A 19,078-nucleotide genomic window follows, 5' to 3' on the forward strand; every position below is an offset into this window, starting at 1 on the left:
TGTGGTTTAACAATAAACCAGGCCCAAACAGGGAACAAAATGCACTTTATGTTGAGAAACATTTTGAGGGTTCATTGTGACTCAGAACATTTTAGTTTTATGTTCATGTACCAATTGTCGTTTAATTGAATTTTTTTCCACTTCTTGTTTTTCAATCCCGAATGTTGCAGTTGTCCACCCTCAAGAGCGACTTGCTGAACGATGGCGAGAAACTACATTGGCGCAATCTTGAGCCCATGGCAGCGGCATCATTCAAGTATGCTCCGAGTATCACCTACCTGCTGGGCTCTTTTGAAGAAGGGCCGCAAACAGAGAAGAAGCCGTGTCGGCAGCAGCGCAAGAAGGTGGACAATGAGCCATACAAGAACCCTCGAGGGGTATGTGTGAGAACACTTAGACATACCTTCTCTCATAGTTAGTAGCTCCCCCAATTTAATGGAAAGGAAGTACCTTCAAGCAATCGGGAAGGGAGCTGGTCATGGAGAAGGAAGTGTGGTGAAAAGAGTAAGAACGGAGTAAGAATTGAGGATGTCAGATGCTGACAACCAGGAATGAATTAGCTGGAAAATTTGTAATGTCCAATAACGGACCAACTACATCTATATATATAAAATAAGAGTTTTGTCTGTACATTGCTCAGAATTTGAAAATAATGGTATTTCTGTATCGGTCATGTCCATAGTAGCAAGAAAATGCACTTTTTACTTTTCCGTAATTTCTGTCTGTCTGTCTGTATGTATGAACACGCATCACGAGAAAGCGGTTGAAGAAAATTTAATTAAAATCGATATGTGAAGTTGGGGGATAAGCCTCTACAATCTAGGCTATAGATCATTTTACTCACGCTGAGTGAAGTGGTAGTTTAGGGGAAGGCCTAAAATTGAATTCTCAACTATTTATGTTATTAGTGGTCTGATGAAAATCGGTATGTGAAGTCGGGGGATGAGCCTCTACAATCTAGGCTATAAATCATTTTACTCACGCTGAGTGAAATGGTAGTTTAGGGGAAGTCCTAAAATTTAATTCTCAACTATTTATGTTATTAGTGGTCGTATTTTAAAGAAAATGGGTATGCAAAGTTGGGGAATAAGTTGCTACAATCTAGGCTACCAATAATTGTATTCACGCTGAGAAAAAGGTAGTTTAGGGGAAGGTCTAAAATTTAATTCTAAAATATTGTTGTTATTAGTAGTCCTATCTTGATGAAAATCGGTATGCAAAGTCAGGAAATAAGTCGCTATAGTCTAGGCTGTAAATTATTTTATTCACGCTGAGTGAAATGGTAGTTTAGGGGAAGGCCTAAAATGTAATTCTCAAATATTTCTTATTAGAGATGTAATCGATGAATGCTACATAACTAAGGTTATATAGTATTAAATTTCCTATTATTCATGTCTTATACATTGTTACCGTACTGGCTTTGATCGCAAACATGTTCATGAATTTGGATTTTTGTTACTAAGTCCATATCAGCGCCAAGTAACGAGAAAATGGGTAAACAGTATTTAATGGAAATCGCTATGTAAGTCGGAGAATAAGAAACTACATTTTACGGTATAAAATATTTTACAAATCACAGAGTCGAAAGAAAACTAAATGTGAAGGCCTACAATATAGAAAGCTCCTAACATTGATCAACAATAACATTACATTGACCATTATTTGTTGTGATGTGCTTTGTCTTCTGTTGCCCCTCATCTCCGGTAGATAGGACTACTGCTGCATACAGAATATTTTTAATTTGATTTACGTCGCACCGACATAGATAGCTTTTATGGCGACGATGGGATAGGAAAGGGCTAGGAGTACCTTAGGCCTTAATTAAGGTACAGGTCCAGCATTTGATTGGTGTGAAAGTAGGAAACCACGGAATACCATCGTCAGCGCTGCCGACAATGGGGTTCAAATCTACTATCTCTCGGATGCAAACTCACAGCTGCGCACCGCTAACCACACGGTCAACTTGCCCAGTCGTACAGACTGTAACAGCCTGCCTGAATATTGATGGGAAGTAGCTGGAGAGTTAGATAACTTTCTTCTTTAGCATGCCATTCCCCTGGTTTATAAATTTTCTGATACTACTGGTATGTAACACACTGGATCATCATAGCATTCGGGCTATTCAATCCCTACTCCGAGGCACTGATTGGAATGAACAGTGTGCATATTTAGCGGAATAATGGCAGATGAGTGTTCATGGCAATCTGCGGCCTGGTCATCCCAGCTCTGGAATTTTGGGCTATTAGATTGGCACCGCAATCTAACCGCAGCACTGTTCGTTAAAAGTGATAAAACTTGCGGCTTTCCATTTGATCGAGTATTTTATATGATAGCATTGCTTTTAATCGCTACATTAATACTTACGTTTTTGTAATGACCTATGTTGATTTCAGTTAAGAAAACCACAAAGTCAGTCCTTCTGAGAATCCCGTAGCGAAGCACGGGTACATCAGCTAGTTGATATTATAAATTTACTTATTCGGGACAAATATTTCAGGTTCTCTATGGGAATCAACATCTATATCATCTGATGGCCAGGCAGGCATCAATTTTTGAAAACGAGACAAAGTCTCTCATAGTGCATTGGCATGCCGGTGACTCCAAGTAGCCTACGCAATGGCCTCCACGGTATGCACTGGCCATGTGTCTTGGTAGGTGTGCTAATTACCAAATAATGAGCCCAATTTAGTACACTGGGGTGAAATTCTGGCAACCAGGAATGAGTTAGCTGAAAAATTTATAATGTTCAATAATGGACCGACTACATTTGTATTCTTAATTGCAATTTCAGACCCAATTACTGTCAACAAAAACTGAAAGTCATGTGGGGGCATTCTCAAGAAAATTTTGAAAGCCTGCTGCATCATGAATAGAGTATGTGGTTTATAGCATTTAAAAATCAGAGATTTAGCGTTTTGATTTTCAAATTTAGCATTTTGAGCATCTATACTTTTCAAATTTAGCGTTTTGTAACAATTCGGTTTAAAATATGCAAAATTGGCTAAATTGCACACACGACAGTTGGGAGTAAAATCATACTGTTTAATCACACGTTGCTCGTCATGCAGTTTTGAATACACTATGCAAAATAAGACAAACATCAACATAGACTGCAAGAAGTATTAACACACACACTAATATGCATATTTACAAGTTTACAAACACTATTTCAAAGTGAATAATACTATTCTGAACGTATTCATTTATCACAGTACAACACACCTACAAGGAAGAGAAATTTCAGTGATGATTGAAGTTCAATGTGCCAATTGTTTAAACGGTGTCCTCCTTCATTCGAGACCGCCTATCAGTTACAATCATGTTGTACTTGCTAAAAAGAAACCTCTCTACATCAACACTGTTGGTGGAGACCCAAATGCTCTGCAGTGCTGCCGAGGCAAAGGAAGGACTGCAAAACATTTTTCTTCTTCCATTCAAGTGCAAAGTCAGCTCATCAATATAGGCTTATCTGTATCGCTTGCATAAAAATGCCCCAATTTGTAACTTTTGGCACGCTGTTTGATTGTCACTTCACTTCTATGCATGGCTGCCAGATAATAAAATAAATCGCTACTGTGCTTTAAAACAAAACTACTACTCAACACCAGTGTCAAGAATAACCGACTATGATCAAGGGTCAACGCAAAGAGAATGAACGTGTGTGCTTGAAAGTGTATTTGCTGTTTGACTGGTTATTCTTTGCACTGCTCTCTGGCCGGTGAAAGATATTCCACACATTGAATGATTTAAGGTGTCGTAATAATTCTTTTCTCTGAAATAAATAACAACATATATCTTATTTTTAAGAATAATGCATCATTTAAAAAAATCTTTATTTCGTATAAAAGTGAAAATTTCACATCTAAATTGTATAATTTTGCATTTTATCGCTAATTCGAAATCGCTAAAAACCACTCGTACAGGTCGAAGGCACATACACTGACAAAGTCGCATTTCATGTAATAAATATCATTTTTGGTCCGTATTGATGATGTAGATTGAAATAATAACATTAAGTTATTTATTAGACCACCTAATCAATACAAAATTTGTATTGATTAGGTGGTCTAATAAATAACTTAATGTTATTATTTCAAAGTCGCATTTATCGCAAATGCTAAAAACCACAAACTTTAATCATGAATTAAAAGTTCTGACATAAGTGTTCTCACCAAATTTAATTCTACTCACCTTTCCAATATTTTTCTTTGCCACACTTTGCGTCTGTGCTTTTCTCTAACTGTAGGCCTACTCAGTAAAATAATGAAAGCTGAAGCAGTAAGATTTCTCTTCTTCGTGATCCTATCCATTGTAACCTCACAAACAGCTGTTTTGGTGTGGACACAATGCTGAAGAAGTTTGTTAACAAAAGTGTATTAACATGTTGTGACAAATGTTTTCATTAACATTGTTTATTAACTTTGGTGTGGACTAACCATAAGACGATGCTTGCAATTGCATTGGAATTAAAACTGTGAAACAGTATTTTTGCATATGTACAAAGACAAAAACACAGTTGAGATCAATGCTTTAAAAAATTACTAGCGCCCGCGGCTTCACTCGTGTCATAGTCATGTCCCATTATATTTTTTTATTTCCCATATTCTTTGGAATGCCACCGAACCAAACGTTAGGCGTTCATCGACTTTCATCAGAAATGTAATACGTTAACGTAAGTGATGTATTTTCCCGTCCCGGCTTCAGCTGTGAAATTCAAAAGTATCGTGTTCTTTGGACTGCTCTTATAACACAAAGTGATATTTTTAATTTATGCGATTATCATTCCGAGTTCGCTGTTAAATGAAATTTAAAATTCCCTGTGATCTCAAAATGTAAATATATTCATATTTTACATTACTGGTACTTTTTTGTAACAATTTCTTTACCTGCTTTATGAATGGAATGAAGTAATTAAATATTAAAGATATGAATGAGCTTAATGAAATCGTCTTAATCTTAAAAATTAACTTTTAATTATGAAATCAAAATACAGAGTTAAAATACAAATATTTGCTATCAAACTAAATTATAATTTTAAAGATTTAAAGAAACACATCATAATTAACTATATCTAAAACCTAACCATCAGGTAACTTAAATATCTTTAGAAAACATGAACTTTAATATACTTAATCAATGAATAAGTAACATAAAATCATACGTATCACATAACAACAAATAAAAGAAAAATTTTAAATATAATTATTCAGTTTCGAACTTCTTTATACAGTAAAATGCCATTATAACGAACGCCAGTTTAACGAAATTTTCAGAATAAAAAAAATATTTTTGGCCCCTTACCCTTTTACCTATTTAATGTGTTAAAATATTTCGTTGTAACGAATTTCGAACTTTCAGTATAACTAATTAGAATGTGTCCTTTTTGCTTATATTTAACATCTTTTTCCTTCAAAATATAATTGAAATTCATCCTGTTTTAATCGCCGTGTATTTCACACTACATGTCTGTACAGTGAATGCCAAGCGGTATACACAGGCAAAACTACCCGATTACAAATCAGGGGAAGGTAAGCAAACACATTACAGTTCTGACAAGCGGGTTGCCTACCCAACAGATTATCTTATTCAGTTTTGGTGTACCAGTACTGAACAGCATTAGGTAGGATTAATTTCTTATACATAAAACACAAATTAAAGCCAATTTTCTGTTAATAAAAATATCTTCAAATATTAGGATGTACAGATTGGATTACAGTATTCGTGTTTTCAGGACATGGTTCAGGTAGCCATTTTCCATACATGTACGCGATTGGTCGAGCTGGATATCGATTTCAAAGTAACCAATACGTAAGAAGCAACAGTATTGGCTGGGTAGGAGCACCACATTTACAATCAACCAATGGTTTCACATCTCTACTGTACACTCAGTACTGCGTTCATTGTTTATCTTTCGTTCGTGAAGCAACGTGCCAGTTAACTCTTTCGCGAATATAGATCAAACGAAGCGAAAGAAGTTTTCTTTAAAAGAAAAATGTAAAATACTTGTGAAAGTGAAGGAAGGAGGAAAGAAAAGGAGAAATAGTGAAGAAGTACGACATCAGGCCTTCAAAGTCGTGAAATTCCTTACTAATGAATACAAAATTAAAATCTGTCAGAAAGTGGACTGGGCGTCCGCATCTAGTAAATGTTGAACTCGCACCTTCGAGTTTCGACTAACACTTCAGTTGGTCGAAGTTTTGTTCGATTCAAAATGGTGGCCAAAGTAATTCCTGCCAGTCGCACATGGTTGAGTGTAACCTCCAATTCATTGTCAAAGAGCTTAACAACCCCTTGCTCCAAAATAAAAGGCTTCTACTAACATTTTTTTTAGAGAGTGTGATCTGCAATAATACTTGACCCCCATGCACAGGTTTTGGTGTTTTCCACAACTTTCAGTGCACTTATTTTAGAGCTGCAGCAGAAAAGGTTTTCTCATATTTGTTCTCTCATGTTTTTCACACCTTTTAATAATACTTTCCCCTCATCTTTAGATATCGTAGATATAGGTTACATTGTACCTGCGGATACACAACGTAAAATGCCCTCATGTCGGAAATTGACATATTTAGTGGATAGTTTTCATTCGTATATTCAGTAGTACGTTTCCTTGCTTAACACGTTCTTTTTTGTTGTCCCCTGTAGAAACGTCTTAACGAGGTTTTACTGTATACTTAAATGTCATAAAAGAATACTACAACTACACTATACATAAAATAAACACATCTGTAAAATCAATAGTAAATTTTAGAAATAATCCAACCTATATGATAGCAGAGTTTATACAGATTTTTTAAAGAAACTTTTCAAGTTGACTTCGACAGCAGTACTCGACAACATGATTTAATTTTGCAACAGAACCAAGGATTTTGAATTAGAGGAAAGTAACATAAAAGACATGTATTCCAACATACCGATTTCTAAATCAGTAGATATTATAAGTGATAGAAATCTCTGTGATGATGAGGAGGAAGAGGAAGATTTACCTCGAGGTGTTCAACAGAGTTTGACTCTTGTGCAGGCAACAAACATGGCATGTAGTCTGCAGGACTTTCTTCTGTCATGAAGTGATGTGTCAGAATCTGTGTTAAATTCAAGTACAGTGGTTGCTGACTGCCTTGAATATTAATTTGCATCTGGCAGTGTTCAGAAGAAAATCACAGACTTTTTCAAAATAAAAAATCGAGGACATAATGTACCGGTACAGGGTAAAATTTGAGATGCTGAAAACTTCTTGCAAGTGCCTGTACTTCATTTCTTCATGTAAATATTTGTAGCCTAATTTTCCTCTCATTTAATAAATACAGTATTAAGGTTTTTTATGTGTAAATTCATGTTGAAATAATGTAGATTCTTACAACAGGTTTAGCAAGGGGCGAGTTCTTAAAAATTGATTTATTTCATTATAACAAAATTCATCCTGTTTTAATCGCCGTGTATTTCGCACATCAAAATTAGGCAGAGAAAGAAAATATCGTGACATCATTGGAAAATGGCCGCACACAAGAAAACAAATAAAAATGGAGAGAGACTAGTTGACCTGTGTAGAAACCATAATTTAATCTCAAAATCTACATGTTTTAAGAGGAAACATCAAAAACTCAAAACATGGAAACACCCTGACTACACTAAAGGAAAATGGCAACTGGATCACATCTGCATGGACAAATACCACCACAAAGAGATCTATAACGTCAAAGTATTCCGAGGAATAGACACAGGTTCAGATCACTACGTAGTTAAAATTAAAATTAAACTCACTCCCCAGAGGAGGCAACAAAAGCAACCCCTTAAAACTAAAAGAAAAATAGATCCTACCCAGCTAATCAACAACAAAAATTACCAGAAAGTAACTGAAAAAAATAAAAGTCACAGATTAACTTGAAGACTTAATATACAACCTTAAACAAATTGCAGAAGATCTGGCTCCAATTAAACCACGTAAAAAAGCACCAATGGTGGAACAGTGAATGTGAAGAAGCCGTGGAGAAAAGACATCAGGCATGGCTATTACATCAGTCCCAAAAAACAGAAATATCCTATCAAAATCTAGTAAAACAGAGAAAAGAAACTACCCAAGTCTTTCGAAGAATAAAAATACACCTTCATAAGGACACACTGCAGTTAATTGAAGAACAATTCAATAAAACTCAATCAAGGGACTATTATAAAACCTTCAGAAAGCAGCTCCAAAAATATGAACCCCCGACCCTACTGATGAAGGATGAAAATGGTAAGCTTGCTCATAACAATAAAGACAATGCAGAAATTCTGGCTAAATATTTCAGCAAGCTTTTAAATTTTGAGGAACCTATAGAACTCCTTCATTTGGACACCAACACCCCGATAAAAACACCACCAGAGAACATCAATCCCCCCACAATAAAGGAAGTCTACCAAGCTCTGAATAAATTAAAAAACTACAAAGCGCCAGGAGAAGATCAGACCTTTGCAGAAATCTGGAAATATGCAGGAACAACAGCAACTTGTCTCTATCTGGATTAAAGAACTACCAGAACACTGGACAACAGCCCTCATTCACCCACTGCACAAAAAAGGAGACAAAACCAACCCAAATAACTACAGGGGAATCTTGCTCCTAGACATAACATGCAAAATCTTTTCAATAATCATCCTTAATAGCATAAGTTTACAACTTGAGAAAGAACTAGGAGAATATCAAGGAGGTTTCAGACCCTGGAGGAGTTGTCCTGATCAGATCATGAGTCTTAAGTTGATAAGCTTTAAAAAGGACAAGGACAGAACAAACACAATAAAATAAATCGGTTGTCGAACAACGTCAATCAAAATAGCGAGGATGTTTCAGATTGTTCCAAGTACTTGGAACCGATTTATTTTATTGTTTTCTGTCCTTGTCCTTTTTAAAGCTTTTTCTTGAATATCTTACGGCTGATGATGTCTACAAGTTAGACGAAACATGTCCCGTATTATTTAATAATGTTGTTTAAATAAATAAACAATAAACTTATGGTATGGTAAAGGTGGAATATTGAAACTTAACCTTAAAGTATACATTAGCTAAAGCACAAAAATTAACATGGGATATCTACAAAAAGAAATGTCTATCAATAAATACAAAAATTAAATACTACAACACAGTTATAAAACCGGAAGCTACATATGTAGGAGAAACACTTTTTTACCTGAATAAACAATCAAAGACTGACAGACTTCAGAAAATTGAAAGGAGGATTGGAAGAACCTGCATCAACAAAAAATACCACAAAGATGGAGAGTGGCGGTTAATACCTAAGTATTCTATAGGAGCACAATTACTTATCCAATTATATTGAATTGTATTATATTTATCTTTATACTTACTTTCCCGCGACCGAGGAAAATTACTGGATCTTGAAGCTATTCTCCATTTTACTTTGGCGTTTGAAACCACAGTGCCTGATATTGAATGTGTCGCGCTGATCACCGGGAGCTGGCAAGTTGCTTCAATGGATCTACTCATCTTCAACTCCTCCACAATTATGTGTTCGATTGTGATGTGACTTTGAGCCTGACAGTGTTTAAAAACTGGATCATTTAACCGTTCTCCGCTATTCGTAAACATTGTGGGACTTTGCCTAGCGCTGCGTGTGCCATGATCTTTTCCTTTTCCTATGCATTGTTTTTTATGTTTTAATCGGCTGACGATGACCTGGACTAGGGTCGAAACCGGTACCATTTCTTCTTATTATTAAATGGGAATGTAATTTACTACATTTCTTATTCTTTTGTATTGAATAGGTTGAATCTATTTATCAATTATTTCAATTTTAACTGTAATACCTAACTAAGTCGTGTACAAAGAGCTAGAACCCATTACAGATACGATGCGTAAGAGGAGACTGGGATTCTTTGGACATATCATGAGGATGCAGGGTTCGAGACTTCTGAAACAACTAGTACAACACAATCTTGTCTCAAAAAATACCACACAGGATGTAAATGAGAAGTAAGAGAGGATCTGAAGGAAATAGGCCTTACAACAGAAGACACCACAAATAAGATAAAATTGAATACAAAACTCAAGAATACAAACCTCCGCTTTACCCTTACACAAAATAAACCAACAACACGCATATTTTCAACTGAGAAAAGGGGACGAAGATCGGAGCATTTGAAGAAGTACTGGGCGGACCGCAAAGCCTGGACAATCCCTTCAAAGAGACCTGAACGACGGACTGACTAAGTGATCCTATGTGGCCATAAAAGAAGAAGAATAACAAAATTTCACTATAACAAATTAAATTCTGAGGTCCCCAAAATTTTGTTATACTGGTATTTTACTGTATACAATATTGGCAGGTCTTCCTTCTGGTGCCAAAGTGACTAAGCTACTTGGAGAACTTACTCTGGAACAGGCAACATAAAATTGTCCTTGAGAAAAACATCTTTGCATAGATCGGTTTCTGCAAATATTAAACTCTGGCCTTGAGATTTATTAATTGTGATAGAAAAGCATACTCTAATTGGAAACTGCAGTCTTTTAAACTCAAACGGAAAATCTGGTGGCATTCGTGGAATGAACACTGATTCTCCTTGAGCACACCCTGTAATAACAGTAGCTTCTGTTAAATTTTATTTTTAAACCCGTCACACGCAATCTATAGTCGCGGCTACCAAATTAGGCGGGTGAGGAAAACTGAGCTGTCGTCAGATATGGGAACGGCAAAGAGACAGATGGTCAAGAGTCGCTTAACCCTGGGCACGGACTGGCAACGCTGATCGTGCAGTGCTGTCAAATTGAAGTCCATCCACTCCAGTCCACTTTACCCGAGTCATTCCCTGTCAAGCAGCTGTTGAGTTTGCATCGTAAGTGCAGTTGAAGATGGATAGTGAATGTGAATTGATTAGGGCTCAAGTCAAGAGAGAAGTGGCAGAGAGGAACAAGACATTCAAAATAAAGGGCGCAGAAAAACTCACGTCAGAAGCCATCGACCGCGTGACTGCTGCAGATTGGGAAAAGTGTTTTAATCGCGCAGAAAATGTTCAAACAGACGATTGGGTCAAGGAAATAGTAAGGGACGAAAGAATGGAGCTATTCATCACCAGTCTAAAAGACGACTCGACAGATAGTGAGATGAGTGATGACAGTGGCTAAGACTGCCTTGAAGCCAGAAACTGATTCTTACTTCATTGTAAATTAATGTAAACCTATTCTTTAAAGTAGTTCTTTTTCTGTATTACTCTGTACAATATACAGTATTGAAATATTTATTATAATGTAATAAAACTGATATGGATTAATATGTAATCCGAAAGTATTTACGGGGTCCTGCAGCCTGTGTTGGTGCGTGCGCCTCGAACTGCCTCAGCTAGCGACATTTACATGATCGCTTTCTGGGCCATTTTTCAGGAAAATGATAAGACTCACGGAAATATGTTTCAGATAAAAAATATAATTCACGTCATTTTTTTACATTTTTCCCGCAGACAAAATTTTATTGGCTGAAGAAATAAAAACTTGGCCGCTTACTGAAATTTTCAATACAGATCAATACGGATTTAAACTTACTCGTTCAAGATTTTATTTTTCATAATTGTTTAAAGTAGTTTATATGGAAAATAGTTATACCACTGGAATCAGCAGTCTTTTCTGAAGCTTGTAGTATAATTTGTTTCGAAACATTGTATGAAGTAACATGAGGAGCTTGAGAGAGAGCAGCTTGCCTCGCGCTCTGAAATGATGTGTTCGGTTAGCCATTTCTTTGCCAGTTGCTACATAACCTTGGCAACAGCGTAATTTCTCTGACCCGCCTAATTTCGTGGCCGCAACAATAGTGCCATTGCACAACTTAGGTGGTTTCAGGTTATGTAACAACATTACAGGTGCTCCTACTTTCAAGCGAAGTTTGTGACATGGGAGTCCTGGAGGATTAAGAGTATTTAGGAATTTTAGTGGATAATTCTACCATGTCGACTGATTGATACTCTATTTCTTCTGCATCAAAATATGTAGGCAATACTTCATTTATTTCATTAGCCGTGTGAGAATTGCTCGCTCACACAGCAGGTCCATAGATTTGTCTTTCAGATTAGCGACATCGGGATATATCTTTGAAATAATACTTTCTGAAGAATTTACTACTGCATCTAAACCTTCGGGAATCAAAATTTTCTCAGCGACTTCTGATAATTCTCCATTTCCAATTTTCAGAAGAAGTTCCAAAAATATGCCAGCCAAAAGATCTCTCAAATGGACCCTTATATTTTTTCTCAAAGCAAGTTTGTGTACTTTAGACCATAAGTATGACGTTTTTACACATGCCTTTGCCTCGTAACATGCATCTCTCTTGGTATCACTGGTAAAGTTACTTTGTTACTCCTTAAGTCGTCGAGAGTATTATCGAGAGCCTCAAACCCGCATTAATGGTCCATTGTACTTTTGTCTCAAACAGTAAGTTTACACTTGCAAAACCTCGGCCGTGTTAGATTGTTAAGAAATATAACAGACGGGAGTCTCAGTGCGAGTAAGATTAAGAGGCAGCTTGAAGGCTGCGTGCACTGTTTCACCTCCCACCAGTAATGTTGTGGCGATCCCAGACGATGTGGTGGCTACAGCAATGTTTTGACTTTTGCCAGTAGCAAATTTATAAGGAATGTTTTTCCCATACCACCTGGATTTTTCAGACTGCATGCTACTCAGGATTTTACGATATTCTGCAAGTTGTTCTGAAGTTAAAGATTTTTCGCTGTTTGTTATCAGTCGTTCCAAAGATTGAATATCGTAATTGGTTTTCTTTATGTATTCTCTATTTTCTTCATTTCCAGACCTTACGGGTTGTTGTAAGCCATACTGACTTAAATTTCTGTCCTCCTACATATAACACTGCGTCTTCGGTTAATAATAGACATTGGTTGTATACTTCACTGTGATTTAGAGTATAATCTTCCATCTGCTTTTCTGTTTGCCATAAGATGTCATCTGACAAAAAATCTTTGAACTTTTCCCAAACATTAGCAGGATCAGAAATTTGACAAAATGCTAGCATAACGACGAAAATTTCACGTACTTTATAAGGAGATTTACTCAAAACCGCTTCTTCAAGATTTAACTCCCAAAGTCTGTCATTTTCTTATAATCCCAGAGCTTTACATGCAACTTGGAATGTAGGATATAGGACACTAACCACAGTTTTTATTGAAGAAAACTATGTTGGTCCTCGAACCTCGTGAAGAAGGATTCGGAGGTGGTAGCATTCAGTATTATTTGGATGAATAGTATATACCTTTGTTAGTGCAGAATCTTTTTTAACTCCTGGCCAACTTTCAACATCATCGCCTCGGTTTCTTCTTACAAATTTATTGTTCTGCCATACATAGTATGATGGAAGCTCATGGTACAGGAGAGTTTTTGGAAAAGAATCCGTATCACATAAATCAAAGAAAGCCAAAACAGTCGTTTTTGGAGGATTCGTGACTTTTTCTGTCAAATTATCCAAAGTGAAACAGGCACGTTGCCCGTTCTCAAGATGTACATCGAAATGGAATACTGTGGGATGTCTTTCTTGAATAGGAAATCCCAGAATTTGCCACACTGCCTCTGAACTACTAATATACCTTCCTCTTTCATATAATTTTACCTCAATCAAGTGCTTCATTTTGTAGTGAAAGAGCTGCTTGGTCGCAGCCTTTGTTGATTTACTTGAATGCATATTTAACTGATTTAACAGATCTGCTGTGTTCCACATTAACATGAGCTTTTAATAAGCGAGATAAAACAGGATTGAAAGGCACTACCCATCCGTTGTCAAGCTGTGCACTGTTGATCTGCACTGTGAATTCTCCATCTTGTGGAGCCAGTCTTTGATACAGCGGATAACCATCATGACCAGTTTGTATTTGACAAAGAAGTGGTTATGGGTATCTCTTACTGCAATGTCCATCTTTCATGCAAGGTGCATTAGGATTCAAACTACCGCAGAGTCCTTAAACCATTCTAGATTTTATAAATATCGTGCAAAATAGGATCTTTATTTGGATCAGGAATTTCAGCACAAATGATGTCATCGATCTTGTTAGACGGTATTTTTTCACCAATCACAGTAATAAATGAGTTGCAAGAAGTCCAAATAAAGGAAGAATACAAACTAAGGATTCAACAGAGTTTGCCGAAGTGTGAAGTAACCAGCGTTAATGAAGAATGGAAGGCCTTCAAAGACACCTTTGTTGTAGAAGCCAAAAACCTATGTGGAGTTACAAGTTCTATCAAAAGAAAAAAGGAGACACCATGGTGGAATGATAGAGTGAAAACAGCGGTGAAAGAAAGAAACCAAATAAAGAAGGCACTGGACAAGGAAAAACGGGGACAAGAACGAAATGAACAAGAAATACAAAGACTTCAAGGAGTATACAGGAACAAGAAACTTGCTGTAAAGAACATTGTAAGGGAAGAAAAAGAGAAGAAATGGAATGAGTTTGCAGACAAACTGGAAGAGGACAGTAGAGGAAATATGAAATTGCTATACAGAGTAGTGAAAAACAAGCGAAGGGATCGAGAGACCATAAAAGCAATAGAACGTGATGATGGAACTCTGGCACAAGAAGAGGGAGAAATTAAACAAGAACTCAAGATCTATTTCGAAAAGCTGCTGAATGGAGATACAGAAAACATAACAATGGATAGAGGAGAGCCAAGATATGCAGATATGCTGAAAGCAGCGGGAGTTCCAGGAATTCAATGGCTCTATAGACTGCTCAACAAGATATGGGAGGAAAATACTATTCCTGAATACTGGAAGATGGGCATCATTGTACCTCTGTTCAAGAAAGGAAGCTGACGAAAATGTACTAATTACCGTGGTATCACACTACTGTCTCATGTCCTGAAAATATTGGAAAAAATAATAGAGACCAGAATCAGAGATATTGTTGAACCAATTTTGGAAGAAGAGCAGTATGGTTTCAGACCAGGAAGGTCAACTACAGACCTTATATTTGCAATTAGGATGCTAATGGAAAAATACTGGGAGAAGAACAAGCCTTTATTTCTAATATTTTTGGACATTGAGAAAGCATACGATAGTGTACCAAGGGAAAGAATTTGGCAATGCATGAAAGAACTTCAAGTGCGAGACAGCCTCATAGACAAAGTGAAAATGTTGTATAGTGGGAACAGAAGCTGTATTCAAGTAGGATGTGGTTTGTCGGACTGGTTTGAAACAAAGAGAGGAGTGCAGCAGGGCAGCTTATTGTCACCACTTCTATTTACTATTGTAATGGATGTAGTAATGAAATCTATTAAAAGGAAAGAACATGGAGATATCAAAGCCTTCACATTTGCAGATGATGTTGCGATCTGGAGTGACTCAGAAGAGGAATTGGGAGCGAGAATACAAAGCTGGAATGAGGAGTTGAGTGTATGGGGAAGGAGCAGAACCAATAGTCATGTTAAATGAAGCTCAACTGGACAGCGTTCCAGTTTTCAAATACTTGGGTAGCGTTATATCAAATGACAACCTAGCAAAACGTGAGGTGAACAATCGAATCAATAAGGCAACACAATTTTACCACCAGGTAAGACACCTGCTGTGGGATGAGCAAATACCCATGAAAACAAAAATGGCATTGTACAAGTCCTATTATACACCACTTCTTACATACAGTCTCGAAACCACAACACTAACCAATAGAGATAATTCCAAACTTCAGGCAGCTGAAATGAAATTCCTACGCACTATGATCCAGAAAACCAGGAAAGACAAGATTAGGAATGAGAAAATTAGAGAAGAAGTAGGAATAGATGATTCTCTCCTCAGTAAGATTCAGATATCAAGACTGAAGTGGTTTGGTCACATGAAGAGGATGCCAGTAAACAGAACTGCAAGGAAGGAATTTGACAGAAAGGTATAAGGAAGACGACCCGTGAGAAGGTCACGAAGGAAATGGATAGATTTAGTTAAGAGCGATGTACTAATAGTAATGTACTGCTGAGAGGTCATGATTGGGGCAAGTTGGTGGAGGAAGAATGGTACAAGGACAGGATGAGATGGAGGAGGCTCATATACCACACCCGGGAAACTGGAGATGATGATGATGATGATGATGACAGTAATATATGAATGTGAGGCAATCAATGTTTCTGCCATTCTACTGAGTGCATGTAACAACGCACATTACCTGCTTTATTGTAAAGGTCCATTAGTTTTTTCACCTTCAATCAGAATACCCTAGAAATGATATCATGACGATTGTAGTGCTTTTGCCTATTCCAGATTCTTCCAAAATTTCAATCCATTTGGGATTGCACGTAAATGTAATAAAAAGATCAGGACTTTCGTAATGATGTGGTATGTAATCGCATCTTGTGTGCATTCATGCATGTATCGGTAAATGATGAAGGCACAATTACTCTTTGTACAAGTTGATCGGCACTTATATCTTGCCTGCTCACGCATCTCTTAAATGAATATAATTTTCTGATCTTAGCTGCTTTTGATTGTTGCAAATGATATTTAACCTCATGGTTTCTATTTTTCTATACATTTCAACTAAATATTGATTTAACAAAGCACCAAAACGTAAGAGTAAATTATATTCACCCTCTCGTACCATTATTCAAAAGGCATAATAGCTTGCCGCTGATACCTTTTTCTTCAAACAATGTTGAATATATATTGAAGTGCATCATAAGACAAATGAATTTCACTGATACATTTGAGTTTATCATTGTGGCTCTGAATAACTATATCTATTTTTTCAAATTGTTCTCCAACGATTACTAAAGCAACCTCATTAGATGTTGAAGCATTATATCATCCACTGTGAGCGTCAGCTGGTTTTCTGTTTGCATGAACTGCAACCGTTTAACCAAAGCTGGCTTAACATCTAGTATCTTAGAACATCATATTACTGCTTCTCTTTCATCTTCAACAACAAAGTAAGTCTACAAAATCCAGGATCTTGATGAGCACTTGGCAATAGACTGTCTATGCAATGATAAATTTGACCTTGTACTTTGAAAGTTGGCATAAAGCCATCTTGGATGACTTGTTTAGCACCGACTGATGTCATTTGAAAACAGCTGTTATATTTTCTAATTAGATCCAATAAATGGCCACGATCTGAATGGGCACCCATTAGTAAACTGTACATTGGTTCAGGTGGAGATTGGAGTGGTGGCAGCTGAACCTTGCCAGAATCACAACACATGACTGGTGTTTCATCTTTCTAATTGAGAGCTTTGAAGAATTGGCATTTATGGATAATTGTACCAATGGTTATCAAGCTGTTATCTTTGTAATTAATTTGTGAATCTTAAGATATCCCGGAACGAAACTTAATTTTCCATGGACGCAATCAACTTTCTTCTTGGAAACCAGGTTGATGTTGCTCGTATCGCGTTTTAATTGTCCTGTGATTTTTGCGATTATTTTGCCGGTATGTAGCTGCCGCCGCTCTGTGAACCTTGGATTATTTTTCTGGTATGTAGCTGCTGCTGCTCTATGAACCTTGGATTATTTTTCTGGTACGTAATGAAATGTCGTATGGCTTTTAGTGCCGGGATATCCCAGGACGGGTTCGGCTCGCCAGGTGCAGGTCTTTCTATTTGACTCCCATAGGCGACCTGCGCGTCGTGATGAGGATGAAATGATGATGAAGACAACACATACACCCAGCCCCCGTGCCATTGGAATTAACCAATTAAGGATAAAATCCCCAACCCGGCCGAGAATCGAACCCGGGACCCTCTGAACCGAGGCCAGTACACTGACTATTCAGCCAACGAGTCGGACTGGTACGTAGCTGCTGCTCTATGAACCTTGAATTATTCTTCTGGTATGTAGCTGCTGCTGCTCTATGAACCTTGGATTATTTTTCTGGTACGTAGCAGCTGCTCTATGAACCTTGAATTATTCTTCTGGTGTGTAGCTGCTGTTGCTGCTCTATGAACCTTGAATTATTCTTCTGGTATGTAGCTGCTGTTGCTGCTCTATGAACCTTGGATTATTCTTCTGGTATGTAGCTGCTGCTGCTATATGAACCTTGAATTATTCTTCTGGTATGTAGCTGCTGTTGCTGCTCTATGAACCTTGAATTATTCTTCTGGTATGTAGCTGCTGTTGCTGCTCTATGAACCTTGAATTATTCTTCTGGTATGTAGCTGCTGTTGCTGCTCTATGAACCTTGAATTATTCTTTTGGTATGTAGCTGCTCTTCCAACTCTATGAATCTTGAATTATTCTTCTGGTATGTAGCTGTTGCTGCTCTATGAACTAAGGTTATTCTTCCGGTATGTAGCTGCTGTTGCTACTCTATGAACCTTGAATTATTCTTCTCGTATGTAGCTGCTGCTGCTATATGAACCTTGAATTATTCTTCTGGTATGTAGCTGCTGCTGCTGCTGCTATATGAACCTTGAATTATTCTTCTGGTATGTAGCTGCTGCTGCTCTATGAACCTTGGATTATTCTTCTGGTATGTAGCTCCTGCTATATGAACCTTGGATTATGCTTCTGCTATGCAGCTACCGCTGCTCTATGAACCTTGGATTATACTTCTGGTATGTAGCTGCTGCTGCTCTTGAACCTTGAGTTATTCTTTTGGTACGTAGCTGCCGCTGCTTTCTGAACCTTGATTTATTCTTCTGGTATGTAGCTGCCGCTGCTCTATAAACTGTGTTTTGAAATGAAATCAAATGAAATGGAAATGGCGTATGGCTTTTAGCGCCGGGAGTGTCCAAGGGCAAGTTTGGCTCGCCAGATGCAGGTCATTTGATTTGACGCCCGTAGGCGACGTGGGCGTCGTGATGAGGATGAAATGATGATGAAGACAACACATACACCAGCCCCCGTGCCAGCAAAATTAACCAATCGGGAATCGAACCCGGGACCCCTGTGAGCAAAGGCCAGCACGCTAACCACTTAGCCATGGAGCCGGACAACCTTGTATTATTCTTCTGGTATGTAGCTGCCGCTGCTCTGTTGACCTGGGGATTATTATTCTGGTATTTAGCTGCCACTGCTCTATGAACCTTGGGATTATTCTTCTGGTATGTAGCTGCCGCAGTTCAATGAACCTAGGGATTATTCTTCTGGTATGTAGCTGCCGCTGCTCTATGAACTTT

At 37.5% G+C, this 19,078-nt stretch overlaps 1 protein-coding gene across 4 annotated transcripts in view; it reads left to right on the forward strand.

Moving 5' to 3' along the window:
• Nse4 (Non-SMC element 4) overlaps positions 1-19,078 on the forward strand; it is a 243,308-nt gene that overhangs the window by 46,509 nt on the left and 177,721 nt on the right. For all 4 annotated transcript variants that reach the window (XM_068228190.1, XM_068228188.1, XM_068228189.1 and 1 more), the window contains one exon: positions 171-377. In XM_068228190.1, coding sequence (XP_068084291.1) covers positions 171-377 — 207 coding nt within the window. The remainder of the gene's footprint in view (positions 1-170; positions 378-19,078) is intronic.

Source organism: Anabrus simplex, chromosome 6 (genome assembly GCF_040414725.1).
Source record: "Anabrus simplex isolate iqAnaSimp1 chromosome 6, ASM4041472v1, whole genome shotgun sequence".
Classification (NCBI taxonomy): Eukaryota; Metazoa; Arthropoda; class Insecta; order Orthoptera; family Tettigoniidae; genus Anabrus; species Anabrus simplex.